The sequence below is a fragment of the Eleginops maclovinus genome, chromosome 14 (assembly GCF_036324505.1).
Source record: "Eleginops maclovinus isolate JMC-PN-2008 ecotype Puerto Natales chromosome 14, JC_Emac_rtc_rv5, whole genome shotgun sequence".
Taxonomy (NCBI): Eukaryota; Metazoa; Chordata; class Actinopteri; order Perciformes; family Eleginopidae; genus Eleginops; species Eleginops maclovinus.
Genome location: NC_086362.1, coordinates 5325403 through 5340434, shown reverse-complemented (window position 1 = coordinate 5340434; position 15032 = coordinate 5325403). Strand labels below are relative to the sequence as shown.

The 15032-nt window shown below is 43.3% G+C and overlaps 1 protein-coding gene across 3 annotated transcripts in view; it reads left to right on the top strand.

Annotated features, from left to right (window-relative positions):
* pcdh7b (protocadherin 7b) overlaps nucleotides 1–15032 on the top strand; it is a 102247-nt gene that overhangs the window by 48553 nt on the left and 38662 nt on the right. The window contains exon 2 of one of the 3 annotated variants that reach the window (XM_063900989.1): nucleotides 203–398. The exons of 1 other annotated variant lie outside the window; for it this stretch is intronic. In XM_063900989.1, coding sequence (XP_063757059.1) covers nucleotides 203–398 — 196 coding nt within the window. Of the gene's footprint in view, nucleotides 1–202; nucleotides 423–15032 lie in introns of all 3 variants that reach the window. One more of the 3 variants, XM_063900988.1, reaches the window with a different exon arrangement.

Genomic DNA, 15032 nt, shown 5'->3' with positions numbered 1-15032 from the left:
TTAAAATCTAGCCAGCACATTTATATGACTCCTCCAATAGCCTTCTTACCCCAGCCTCCTTTTTTCTAACCTATTTCTCCACTACCCTGACCCGAAATCCCTTTCTAAAATCCAGAAGATCGAACTCCCTACCTGTCGTCAAACAATAAAAGTACAACAGTCCCTTTTATAGTGACCCCCGGCCGTTTGGTTTCTCTTGTAGCCGTTTCGCCGAGTGACCTTCTCGGTGGTGAGCCAGCCCCAGGACCCTCACCAGCAGGGATCGCTGCAGAGCTGCTACGACAGCGGCCTGGACGAGTCAGAGACGCCCAGCAGCAAGAGTTCGTCGGGCCCCCGGCTGGGCGCCCTTCCCCTGCCCGAGGACAGCTACGAGAGGACAACGCCGGATGGCAGTGTCGGTGAGGCAGAGCACATGGAAAATGGTAGGGGCAAACACTAAAGAAGGTTAAGAAAGCGTTAAGATACAGGAAACACACACTTAGATACTATAGAGCATTCAATCACAGTAGCAAGCCCAACGGTAGACAGTGTCAGAAACATACAAAAACATGTGAGGGTCTGTCCTAACTCTTATCACAGAGTAGACCTTTCTTTAGGTGTTTTTGGCTTGGACATTTTTTTGTTTTTTGTAGTCTTATTGAGGTTGTGATGCAGGGGCAACTTTTGTGAAAGCTAAAGCCCTTGCTCAATTGTACATCATGTGAGGACATGGTGTGGGATTTATTATAAAACCTACAGTTCTGTTTCCAGAAAACAGACGGCTTATTTGATCAAAGGCGCTACACGGGGGATTATTTGAAGCAGGTATATTCTTTAAGATCAACACCTTTTAGGCCTTCTTTCTCATTTTAGTTTGAAGCTATTTTCCTTACAATTCCTATTGAGTTTCGTTCATGTGGGGTTCAGCTTGACTCAGTGTAGATTTTTTTCTGAGGAGGAGTAACAATAGGGGGTAAATAACCTACTTCAGTTATTTTATATTATAGTAGCTTTACTGATTTGCAATGCGTGCTGGCTTGAGGCCGATATGAAGGAGTTTATTTTTCTACATGTGGGAGATAATTGGCCGATTTTCTGTAGGTTGCAATGTAAAAAGAGTGTAGTCTAGAGTGAGTGGGAGCACTGGAAAAAAGCCTATTGTACAATCCTGGTTACAGCGCTGCATCTCCCCTTGCAGAATCTTCTCACAGCTCAACTAAGCCAGTTCCCTACCAAGACCAAAATATGAGCAAGTGTGTGTATCTGGGTGTGCACTGAGAGATGGGGCTAATGGTCCCATTCATAGTCTCGGAGTCTGAGGCGATGCTTAACAAGGAGGAGCTGTCTCGAGAGCGCTAAGCCTAAGTGCAGAGGCTTCCCCATTGCAGCTTAGGATAAGGATATTCAAATGGCTTAAAGATTCACATCCTCTCTTTTAAGATGGAGCTGTTTCGGAGATGATGCCTTAACTTATCTCAGATCAGTGGGGTCAAAATAATTGTTCTGCTGTGTCCACATCCTTTAGGGAACATTGGTAAATTGTCTAATTGAAGGTTTACAATGACCCCAAACATTAAGTAGAAGGTCATACAAAACAGACAGATGTGCTCTTCAAACAGGCAGGTGCCCACAGTGAGCTTTCTGGACTTTTGGCTTTAAGAGAGATTAAAAGAGATTTGAACCACTTTATTATGAGCAGATAGGGCTACCTTGTGGGTACTTAAAATGTCCTATTTTCAGACGATGGGCACTCATTTATTGGCTAAATTAGAACCAATTAAAAGACTCATTTCAATTTAGCCTCCATTTAAAGTGATACGGCAGGGACCGCCAATGGTGGAAAACCCATTTAGATGAAAAGTGTTATCAGCCTGTCAATCAAATCCCACTTGAGAACAAAAAATAGCGTATATAGTTAATCCAAATGGAATATAGACCAGTACAAAAAAAACATCTATCAAAACATATTGTCCAATGTGAAAAGTTTTACAATGATCTCAAATAAAATGGTAATATAATCCCCATTCGTTTGGGCTTCAGCTCAGCGCACATGTTGTTAATTCTCATTTTTCCACGGTTTCTGCGGGTACTGTTACAAAGTACACTGCAGCTTTAGAGGAGATTTGTTGGAGGAACAGAGTCAAGGTCAATATATGAATCAGTCTCCATCCAAGAGAAACAACATGCTCGGCTGCTGCTCGCTATCTTCAGTGAGATCAAAATGGTGTGTATATGTGTGCATACAGGAAGGCATGCTGTACAAGCTGAGTGCATGTGAACGTTGGCCTGTTTTGTTAAACAGATTGTTTTTAAACTCAAAGCAACCTCGGAAATCTCTTGCAACATAACAATGCTTAAAGTTTCTTCTCCGAGGCTATGGTGAGATATAATCTAGAGTTGGGGTGTAGCACCTGGGCGGCCTTGTTTTCCAACAGGTCATTTAATGCTTAAAATGTGCTTCCTGCTAAAGTGTCCTTGAGGAAGAAGCTGAGCCCCAACTTGCTCACTTCAGGTCACCGTGGAGAAGGGCATAAGCTAAATACCTGAGTGTAAAGTAAATGCAATCATCTAAGGTTAGGGCAAATATTGGCAAAGTGCTTCAGCCTCTTGAGGGATGCTAACTACAGTCATTAGCGCTCCCCCTTGTGTTGTAGTCAACACGCACGGTTTTATATGAAACCCGAGCCCTTTTAAGAAAATGAGGGGGTTATGGGGAAAGAGGGAGAACAAAAGGTAACAGATGGCTTGCTGTGGTGCTCAGTGTTAGCATGGGCATGATTAGCGTGTAATTGCAGGTTTGTACGTGCACACTATTCGTGGTAAGGTGATTTTTGTTTTACCCTTTTTAGATTAAAGCGATTGGAGTAAAATCAAGATTATGAGAACCTCGACCTTGGGGCCCGTTTGCAAACTGTATCTGAGGATTAGATTTTCCCATTCACAGTGTTACTGATTGATCACGTTTGATTGTCTTTGCTTTGTGTCAGGGTGAGATGTGGACAAAAGGCCTGTGTCCCTTTTTGATTCCGTGCCTTTTCTGGCTCTAACTTGCTTGTTGTCGATCGATGCTTGCACAATGTGCAGGGAACAATCGTCCTCCACTGCAGCTGCTCGTCTGTCTCACACACATGAATGCACGAACACCTACACCCACATATGCAGGCATCCGTACTAACACAGACCCAGACAAACAAATGTGAAGACAACAACACACACACAATCTGTTTTTCACTCTCTGCCTCCTCGCTCTTCATCCTTCCTTTATTTTCTCCCATGCACAGATGTGCCAAGGGACCATGTTTTCTTTTTCTCATCTCCTTCATCAAGGTCAGGTTTCAAACTTTATTATTTTCTATTTGCTGACTTTTTTTTCCATTGGGAGTGTCGAATAGGAAAATATAATAGAAAAAAAAACAACCTCTCCATCCAAGACAGATTCTTCCAACCGTCTCAAAACAGGGAGTGCTGGGGTCAACGCGGGAATATGAACATATTCCTGACCCAATCCACACTGCCCAGACCTATCTCACAAGACTCCTCTGTAGTTTCTTCCTTGTGAAGACTGAGAGGCAGTCAATATCTGCATGTCAGGAGCCTTTGAGAATTTGGTTTTTGAAATTTGTTCAGTTGAACGGCGCACAAAGAACTCAATTTGTAGTCATGTGAGGAAGATAAAGCATACATTTTATTATAAATCATGAGCAGCACATCACTCTAGCATTTGGTACACTTCACAACGTCTTGATCTTTTTGATGCACAGCTGGGCCCCTCACTTATTCATAAGCTTACCCCGGTGCTCATCAGATATTCATAAACGCTGAGTGTTTTGAGTCAAACACTCGATTAGGCCGTTATGGATGTCAATGAACCCTTGCAGATGTACGGTGTTATCATGGGTCAAACCCTTTTGCTCCGTTATTGATCTCCACATTGCCGGGAGAGAGGAGGGGTTCAAGTACACCTCAAAATAACATGCTTCCACATTGCCCTTTCATCATATGTGAGGTGTGGAAGGTGTTTTCATATAAAACCTCTGTGTGAATGTGAGCAGCTCCGGGCACTGACGATGTAATACGATTGTTCAGTACATCATGGCGGCTTTGCTGTGATGGTTGAGGTAGGTCACGCTGCTTAGGATTTACTCTATTTGATCCCTAGTGTGAATCATTATATAAATGATAAATATTAAATAAATGATAACACAGTTAAGACTTGTTAAAGTAGACACAAGTGTGTGTAGGAATCTAGAGGCGAGAGAAGGAGTTTTTAAAGGTAACTTCGGTCCGGTAATAAAGGAGAACACTACAGAGGGCAGTGGCTAAATGGGGCATTTGTGCACCTTCAATGTATGACCACTCAGAGTATCTGACACCATATGGAAAGGACTTTACTTCGTGTTCATTTATCTCTTGCCATTGTGAGGGAAACTTGAAAAGGAGACCATCACATTATCCCAGTTTGAAGTTACAAATGACCAGCATTTCACTTTACTTTGTAAGAAGTTCCTGAAAAAAAATGGATCCTACATATCACCGGGGTTATAAGTATGATGGAATATATAAGTTACTCAAATTTTATTCGTACTATATCACTGAGTGCATCTTGGAGAGGCTGATGCCTAATTTTATTTAGCTGCCTGCAAGACAGATGAATAGGACAAATTTATTGTAGCCTCAGAGGGTATAAAAGCACATCCCACTGGCTGCTAACGTTAGCATGCCTCCCACGTCTCTGAGCTTTTGCTGCTAGACAACCACCCCCTAACACACACACACACACACACACACACACACACACACACACACACACACACACACACACACACACACACACACACACACACACACACACACACACACACACACACACACACACACACACACACACACACACACACACACACACACACACACACACACACACACACACACGCTTCTATCTCTTCTCCTGCTGAGAAATCTTGGGGTTCCACCGTTGGATTATAAGCATCATCATTTACTGTTGGCTAGTTTGCGCCGCGAGAGTCGGACAGACAGGAAGTGGCACATCACAGCAGTTGTCAGCGAGTACAGACTGTCTGAGCCACTGATGGACAGACTGTAAAGACATCAAGAAATGAACACACATGCTCATTCACGTACAAACAGAAAGCCACGCACACACTCCACATTCCGCACCACAACGAGGCACTGCACCAGCTCTGAAGCACCTCACTAGATCACTTCATAGTTGTTATTTCTCTCTGTTTTCCGAAAGCTTTACCCGTTGGAATGCTGCTTAGCCTGTTTAATAATGTGCGTGTGTGTGTGTGTTTGTGTGAAACTCTGTTCATTAAGCAAGCCCAATTGTAGGGCCAGATGGCAAAGCAAGTTTGTTTAATTAAAACCATTCATATTTCAAGAGCGGAGCAGCAGCAGCAGCACTGGTCTTAGGTCTGATTTCCCCCTACATGTTAGAGGGATGGGAGTGTGTGTGTGTGTGTGTGTGTGTGTGTGTGTGTGTGTGTGTGTGTGTGTGTGTGTGTGTGTGTGTGTGTGTGTGTGTGTGTGTGTGTGTGTGTGTGTGTGTATATGAGTGTGTTTTGTGTGCCCATCCACACCCGGCGGAAGGCTGTGCAGTGAAAAATCACCCAGCGGAAGGCATTCACACTATAAATCAGCATGTTACACACGCTCACCCCCACCCATCGCCATCCCCAAGGTCACAGTCCATGTGTGCACAAGTTAAAAACACTGCAACATTAATTGGGGAGATTAAAATCGAGATGGAAATGAAAGACATAATAATGTGTAAAGAGTGTCTAAAAGATTACAGAATTAAGTATGTGCCTGCGGTCCTCTACAGCGTGTTCCTCATTCTTTTCCATCTGTCGCTTACCCCACGCCCCTTGTTTTTTTCCTGTGATATCTTAAGGCAAGACGACAGCAAGGGAGATAGAAGGAACAAGAGGACCTGGTGAGATGATGTGAGAGAGAGCACTGAGGGAAAGCATGGCAGGGCAGAGTAAATGAGTAACACATTGCACAGGAGCCCAGAGACAGATCGAAGGATGGGAGTTTGGAAAGGGACCAGGAGATAGAGAGAAAATTAATATTAAAAGTGGAAAAAAATGAGAAACAGAAGGTTGGGGAGAAGTGAGGGATGGGGTTACATGCGTGGAGAAGTTGCCAGCAGGGAGTGGCGCTTGACGGAGAGATGATTGATCACTGCTCCGCCGGAGACGGCAGGTATTCAAATCATACCCCAGTGTCACATCCACAGTCCTGTCCCCCTCTCCGCATGGGCACACACGGACTGTAAAGCCCACCCAGTGCAGTCTTAACTCCTGTAACAAGGACAGAATTAAGCTCGGAGAAATACCCTCTCTTAAAACAGAGCAGAGGAATCTGTGCGGAAAGTTTGTTTATGTTTCCTGTCAAATGCAAATTGCAAACAATGTGTTTTTCATTTAGCTATATCGGAATCTAGCCACGCATACACTGTGTGGTGTTATTTACCCGAGAGTCAGAGAGCCACTTTTAGAAACATATTTGAAAATTGTATTGCCAGAAAATATGTCCAGGTGAATGTGTACTGCATAGAGTTCACTAGGTACTTTATACCAAAGCAAATGGTTTGTTCTGTGGATTGTCTATAGCCAACAACAACAGATTATTGCAACTCAACATACTTTCTTTTGAGATTTCCTTCTTTAAGAAAACCAAGTGAGAATATGTCATTTGTTTATTTATTTACAACCCACTGTTTTGGGGGATCAGACGCCAGAGTGGTTTACTTAATTTGTAAAAAAAAATCACATTCCTCAATTAAATGTAGCATTAGTCAGGGGATTTCAGGGACACACTTTTGGACATTTCATTTCAAATAACAACAGAGGACAGGAGACTGAAGAGGAATTTTGTAAGGATTTGTTCAAAATGGATGTTGTGCCTCTGATAGTACATCTACTGCAATGTCGGATGCAGAGGAAATGGCCAAACATAAAGAAGAACGGATGAATGTGGTGTGCAGACACACCAACACACACAGATATTGTGGAGGTCCCAGTGTGGATAATGGAATCGTTGCTGTGGTGTTTTGTGCAGCTAGAGGCAGCGGACACCCACTCCTGACAGAGATTAAAAAAGCCATTCAGCTGGCTATCAAAAGCTGATACACAGCCCGCGCTGGCCATTTGGTTTGAGAGAGAAAAAGTGCACACGGCCACTTTATGTCCACTGTTTATGTGCAGAATATAAGCCACAAAAAGGCTGGTTTAAAAAAAAAAAGTGGTAGGCTATTGTCAATTACCGGCAATGAAAGTCAGGGAAATATGTGTGACGATTTAACTTCAAACATGGCTGTACTTTGGCATTGTCTTCTACAATGTGGAGTTGATAAAGGCAGCACTTGCAGGAGAAAGAGAAGCAGAATGTTTTTTCATGACACCGCAGCGACATGACTGTTTTTTCAATGAGTGCCTACAGTCATACGCGCCGACATGTGCATTTTGTGCCTTTTTAGGTGCAACGGAGCGGTGACTAGCAATTTGGCTTGTCTCCAAATGGCACTGGTATTTGTTATGTTCGGAATAAAATCACTTTCTCCGACAGCTGTTAATTTGAAATGAACCTTGATGCTTTTTTCTTTTTTTTACTTCTTCACCCATGATATCATCACTTTTAAACTAGGGTATGTGTGTCAGGTGTAATGTTTTGCGGGGCGGTCTTCATGAAGACAATTAAACACCTCCAAGGCACTCAGCCAAAGCCTCCCACCCCTCCTTTCCTCTTTACCCCCTTTCCTCCCAGGCACTCTGTCTTCTGCTTGTTTTCCCTCCTTCCCGCTGGATCTTCCCCTGCCCCTCCTCCTGTTCTTGCCTCTCGCTCTAACTTTCCTCCCTTTTGTCAAAATAACTGGTTTGGATTCTGAGCATGATTGTGGAGAAGATGAGGTGAACAGGTTGTGCAGAAGGAACATCAGGTGTGCCGCACCGTGGCACAGTTGGGAGCCATGTTTTTCCCAGTGTGAGGTCTATAACATGGGAGGGGGCTAGCTGCAAGTATTCCAATAATCTCCCTCGCTGCCTGCAAGTGTTTATTTATTTATTTCTATTTTTTCTGATCCTCGAACATGGACCAAGCTTCCAAACAAGACCACTGATAGGAAGAACGATACATATGTATGTGCATATGTTGCAGCACGCCAACTTCACACCATGAGAGAAACACTAAGAAAGAATGAAGGCATTCTTTTTTTTCCCCGCACTTCGGGGAATAAGATTTCAGAAAAACAAATTCAGGTGCTCACACATTCTGTACACCAAGCTGGGACCACTCATGCATTCATTCATGCATTTGCCAACATACTACACTTTATGTGCAAACACCATCTCCCACTACAGCACATACTCAAACTCATGCATAATAACTCTGCTGGAACTCTTTTTGCCTGCTCATCACATTCTGAGAAACCGCCAATTTAATTTCGCACACAAAGAACGCAGCGCTGATTATGAAACATGCGATTTATGATTACAGAACTAGCACTAAAGGTGAACATGTATCACCAAAGCCAACAGGAGCCAGATGTAACGCTTGGCCAAAATTGTTTAGATGCCCTTGTGACTCCAGTTTGAATATAAGCAGTGACTCTCCACTTGACCTTTAAGGTTGGAATTGCAAATTGTGTACATTTTTTTGGCTGTGTTTGTGCATAAGCTGACGTTTGCATGTTTTAGGCCTTTTCTGTTTATCTTACACATTATTTATGTGGCATATGGCCCGCCAGACGCTTAACCTTCCGACAGTTCCAATACTTCACATTATGCTTTCTTACCACCGCCCACAACTTTGTCCTCCAACATGTTTAAAAAATCATCCGAACTTTTGTTTTCGTAGCTTTCATTTGCCACCCTGTCTGAGTTCACCCACGTGTGCCTATTTGCAGAACAGCTTGCTGTGCTACATCTCCAGCAGGCATGGCTGTAAACTGGCATTCCTTCTGGGAAAGGGATTTTGTCAGGAAACTCCTCACTGTGCCAGCAGCGTCGGCTGCTAACACTAATTGATACCAATTAGGTTGTATTATTTAGGAATTTGACATCGTGTTCGTCTTTAATCGGGGTGGTTTGATGACTCAGAGACGCAGCTAAATGCTGTAAAACTGTCAAAACAACAGCAAGCAAATGCTCCATTGCTGCAGGCATTATGTGCAAAGCTAATGATAATCAGTGTGTGTGTGTGTGTGTGTGTGTGTGTGTGTGTGTGTGTGTGTGTGTGTGTGTGTGTGTGTGTGTGTGTGTGTGTCTTACAGTATGAGGGAGATGTTGTTAGTGTTTTAACCGGGGCTGTAGGCTATGCGGAGGGTGCAGGAACGTAAGTAGGTCATTACTTCTAATAATTATTGGTTCAATTGTCACTTTATTCAAATTAAAAATGAATATAAACAACAAGTATATATTTTTTAAACAAAGTATGAAACAGTGTTATGTTTCAAACTGATACGAAGATCTCTTAAGAGTTTTAAATGTATCATTGAACAGTTATGACCTTAAACACTTGTAACTTGTAGTAAAGGTTAATCAACATACTGCCCTTTACATTTTATACATTTTAACATGCTTTTGTTAGCGCAACCGCTCAGAAATCAGTATAAACATCAGCTCTCGATGCTTTATATAGAATAGTTATTATAAAATTCATGAACCAACACTACTGTTGTCAAAATGAATAATAACTACTTAAAAAGGGGGTTTAAGGTAAAGTACGATCTTGTTTTTTACAGAGAGTGGTGTGGATTTAACGCTGAACAAAAATAACTGTGTGTAATCAAGCATGTGTGTGCAGTATAGCTGGGTGTGTGCACATTACTTGTACATATGTATGGATCACAGCGTAGATGCATTATGTTATCGACGGTGCTCCGAGAATACCGCGGCCCACCAGAACTTATTTTTATTCCCCTCCATCCGCTCCCTCTCTCCTGCCCCTCCGCGCCTTCGCCTTATAAAAATAGATGAAAGGGTGTAACAATGGGAGACGGGGGTTATCCTCCCGCTCTCTTCTCGCCTCCTCTCTCTTTGAGGACACATTTAATGCGTCTCATATGGAGGAAGAGTGTTGAGGGGGAAAGGATTGAAATGAACACGGTTTATAGAAGTTGGCCTCCCAGTGGTAGCATTGTATTTGAGGGCACGCGTTACAACCTTTGACACCTTTGATGGTTTCATAACATCCCCCCCGAAGGCACATGCACTACAGAAGCCTTTGTCACACACTGCTTATACAGCATTGCAAAATATCCACCTCAAGGGACAATATCCTCCTGAGTTCCTCTAGCTGAGGAATTTCATTATTCCGTCTCTTCTTATTTCCTTTTGGCGAAGCATTTTCTGTAGGCACTGCGCTCATGGACACAATTACTCATAGGGTCATATGTGCGTTAGGGTCCCCTTCCAAAGTAGATGTGGGTAGATGTTTTCTCTTTCTATTTCAGGAGGGGTACACAAAAAAGTTAACTCAATATTTTTCTAACCCTACCCAATCCTTGTGCTTCCCTCAGAAATCGAGGGTAAGGTTTTGTCTGACCCATCACTGAGCATCGTGAGTGACTTAATGCCTTTTTCTTTTTGGTTAAAGCCTTGTCCATTAAGTCCATCAAACCTGTTTCCCTGGAAACTGCGAGGCAAAGCATTCACATAATGGTCAACATTAGCACCATACATGTTTTATGAAGGCCGAGAGCTCACCCTACTTAAGACAAACATTCGCTGAAGCATTCGCGCAGCCGTGAAATTGGTGTGTGTGTGTGTGTGTGTGTGTGTGTGTGTGTGTGTGTGTGAGAGAGAGGAGTAAATCCTGTGTGTGCTCTTAATATTTGCGCTCTCCCTTCTTCTCTCCTGTGCGTGTGAAGCTGCTTTCTTATGCGTCGTTGACCCATTTAAGGGCTTTAGCGTTTTCACTATTGTGCTGTCTCTAGTAACTCCAAATGTGAAACGATACAGCCACTCGGAGGAAAATGTGTTTGTATTTAATGGTTTTTCTTTTGTCTGTTTCTTTCTATTCATGAATACATCCTTTTTTTCCTTTTCTTTCTTCCCCTTTACCGTCATTTCTCGTGTCCTGGAAGGTAGATTGCAAAGAAATGTCATCAGCTGCATCGCCAGTGTTTGTCGTCGAATAGAACAACCTGCTGACAGCTCAGGAATTATTTTGGGCCACCACGCACCATTTCCCCCATCACGCTGGGATGAATATTCATTGGCACCCAGTAATTGAAGTGCCGAGTCAACTTGAGCCCGTGACTTGACAAATTTCACCCGAGTCTCCTTCCATCATCGGCACGGCGCTCCCTTTTTTCTTGTTGTTTGTAATTTCCGTGCACCTGGTCACGAAGGCGAGGAAGCGTGCATCCAAAACATACAACAACCCACCCATCCCCTAGGTGTACACTTCTTTCTTTCACCTCAAGGTCACAAAACAAGAAGTGGAAATTAATTCTCCCCCTCTTTGTTCGTCATCCACCGTGGCAGCTGCCTTTTCAAGCCTATGAAATGCAGCAATCACCTCACAAAGCCCGGGCTCAACCCCTCTGATGATGCGGCCTTAAGCATAACTTCCTGTGAGGGCTGGGCAATGCCACAATGGCAGTCAAAAGCTTCCAGTTAAACCACAATAGAAAAATCACCTTAAAGTCAAAACACATCAGCGGCAAAATGGAAGCAGAGTAACGCAACACCGACACCAAACAATGGAGGTAAATGCGGTGGGGATTTTATGAGGGAAAGCCAGGTGAGTTGTTTTTCTTTCCCCAGGGGGTTTACAAAAAAGATGAACCCTTTGAACAAACGCTAAGGGGACACACCTGTTTCTGTGCAATTGTGGAAAGAGTGTGACTCTTTGTCTGTTTCCTGTCCCTTTGTTTTGCAGTTCCCGCCCGCAGACTAATGGCTACCTCGAAGGCTAAAACAATAGTATTTATCTTGTCTGCGGCTCACAGAAAGCCTCAGGCATCCACTTTAGCAGAGGTTGTGGGACGAGTCACAGGAGTGTGTCCACAGGGCACACACGATTAGATATAAGTGGAGGGAAAAACTAACTAATGAACAATGGTCAAAAGAGAATTGAAGCATTGTCTGAAGGAAAGTTGCACTTCTCAAGTCATACTCTTCTTGATCGGACCCTTATTTTCTGAGACCTTTTTTTACACATTTTCTCAGCATGAAGCAACCGTTAAACTTTTATCAGGCATGACACGAGAGAGAAGGAGAAAAAAGAAGAGACTGACACAATGACAAAAGACGCCCCTGCATGCGCCCCCACCACCGATGGCCTGACAAAACAAAGCATCCTAATCCAGACGATGTGCCCGCTCACAATGCACACAAACACATCCTTGAACACACATAAATACATATGTTCGGTACCAGATCGAAACATGCACAAATCACTCTCTATCTCTTTTAAGTGAATGCCCTGAAATCAGCTTTTGGCAGCCTCTGCAAACATTGTTTCGCCTGCAACTCACTGCGAGTGAATGGATTTGTGTAATTGTTTGAGGGATGCTACTGGGAAGAGGCTTACCTCTGACAAATCAAGAGCTTGTATACATAGACAAGAAGGGGTTCCTTTGTGCTGTAGGTGTAAGTGAAAGCTTATGTGAAATAAAAAAAGGCATTATGTTTGGACTGCTTTCAAATTAACACTGGAGCGTTTTTTGGGTTGCAGCTGGCTACTGTACTCTTCGCTGCGTGTACAGAGGGGCTGCAGAGAAGCGCTGTTTAGTCTTCCTCCCACACACAATGTAAGGCTTGGATTTGAAAATCTTCTGGAAGTGACAGATTGGGTTCAGACACTGCACAGGGAAACAAGTTACAGTCATTATCCAGTTATAGCGGTCATGATGTACTCGTTTTTGGGTAGTTGTCTCATATCAGGACTGCCACACACACACAGCAACTCAACTGTTTGCCATTTTCTGGTCATTTCATTGCTTTCCCTAACTTAATACAGTACTGCCTTCAGCCAATTAAAGTGGAATTCCAACAATTTAAACGGCAGCTACTAGCATATGTTTGCTATCGCACCAAATCAGGTTATTTGGCGATAAGCTCAAGGTTGCGTGGCTATATAGAATTGACACTTATGTGGTCCAATTGAGTGACACTCACTCACTATTGGTTGCCCTATTTAATTTGATCGACCAATTGATGGGCAGCTAGGTTATTGGAATACTCAACATGTTTTTCCCAGCATCCCTTGCGGTCCCATCGCACCCAGGACGCACTCCCCACATTTACAACGATAGGACCATTTGGTTGCAATACCTGGTTAAGTGTGAATGGAGTCTAAAATTGTGGAATCGTCTGAGCTTGAGTTGCATTGTGGGTAATGGAGGCACCAGGTTTTGACAGGAAATTAGATTTATAAGCATGAATACATTTAAAAAAGGCTGGGCTTCACCACTTTTTTTTTTCTTAGAGTGCTATGCTAAATCTGTTGAGTGCTCTTTTGTGACACTAACAACCCCACAGATAGATAAATATCAGCTGTGGTAAGAATTTGAATATGAATCTAAACTTTTAGACAGCCTGAGGGGAATTGAGTCTACGAGTGTAATTTTTACCGACTCTGAAGAAGAAAAAGGGAGACGTAGAGCGAGAGAGAGAGAGAGAGAGAGAGAGAGAGAGAGAGAGAGACAGAGAGAGAGAGACAGAGAGAGAGAGAGAGAGAGAGAGAGAGAGAGAGAGATGAATGATGGTTCCATCACCCCACACGTTGTGAATCTGAAGTCACGCCAGGGCAGCATAAATCATCTTAATCCCTGAGCAATTGCAGAAAGAGCAAGGACACACACATCCACACAAACACACTTATATGCATATACACGCTTATAAACACACATACCCCTCACCTTGTTCCAGAACTCCCTAAATCACCCTTCAAATCACTCATTTTTATTAAAAAAAAATACAGGCTGCACTTCTTTAACGGCTCACAGGGCTTGAGCGGGGTTTAATCTTAATCAAAAGCAACTGCAGATTATAGACAAGGAACAGATGGTTTCGGAGTGAAAATTACATTTTCCAGACATTTTTGATTGTTTGCTCTTTTCTCCCTCCCTCCGTGGTGTTATTATGATTATTACTACCCCTGCTTTGGCTGATTTCATGTTGGTCTTAAAGGCATTATCTGGGCTTAAGACTCGCTGACCAAATCCCAAACTGCTCCTGTCAGGACCTTTCATTAGCGCCGAAGTCTTAATCCACCTCAATACATACATACATGCAGTAATCCCCCACTCCTCTTAAAAAGACCATAGCTGTCAACACTCATGTTCTTCAGCTGAACTCTGCGGCAGGACAAAGCAATTTGTTTCAAAAGCATCAAAAGAGGAGCAAAGGGTTTTGAGGAGAGCTGGCTGCAGAGAGGTTAGACGAGACACAGTGCGTAAACAGATTTTTGCAGAAGACTGAACGAATGAAGACAGTGAGCTCCTTTTTGTGGTTTGAGGCTTTGATAGAAACCCTGCAAGCCAAAGAATTTATCCTCTGGCAAAGGTGATGATGGCAGAGAGGAAATTGCGAGAAATGGAGAATAAGTGTGGGAGTGTGTAGACGCAACTGTATTATGTTCAAGGTGTTATGCAACCCGGACAGACTCTTTCCTTTTTCTTGTGATTAATTGTGTGTGTGTGTGTGTGTGTGTGTGTGTGTGTGTGTGTGTGTGTGTGTGTGTGTGTGTGTGTGTGTGTGTGTGTGTGTGTGTGTGTGTGCGTTTGATGTGTCCTCGCATTCAGGCTGCAGATTGTGTCAGTTTAATCTAGAGTGCTGATGATGTGAAGAGGGATACAAAATAATAACGAGAAACAAAGAATGCACAGTTAAGATCCACAGAGCACTTTCCCTAATGAAAGGCAGTGTCTGACACATTATCACACACACACACACACACACACACACACACACACACACACACACACACACACACACACACACACACACACACACACACACACACACACACACACACACACACACACACACACACACACACACACACACACACACACA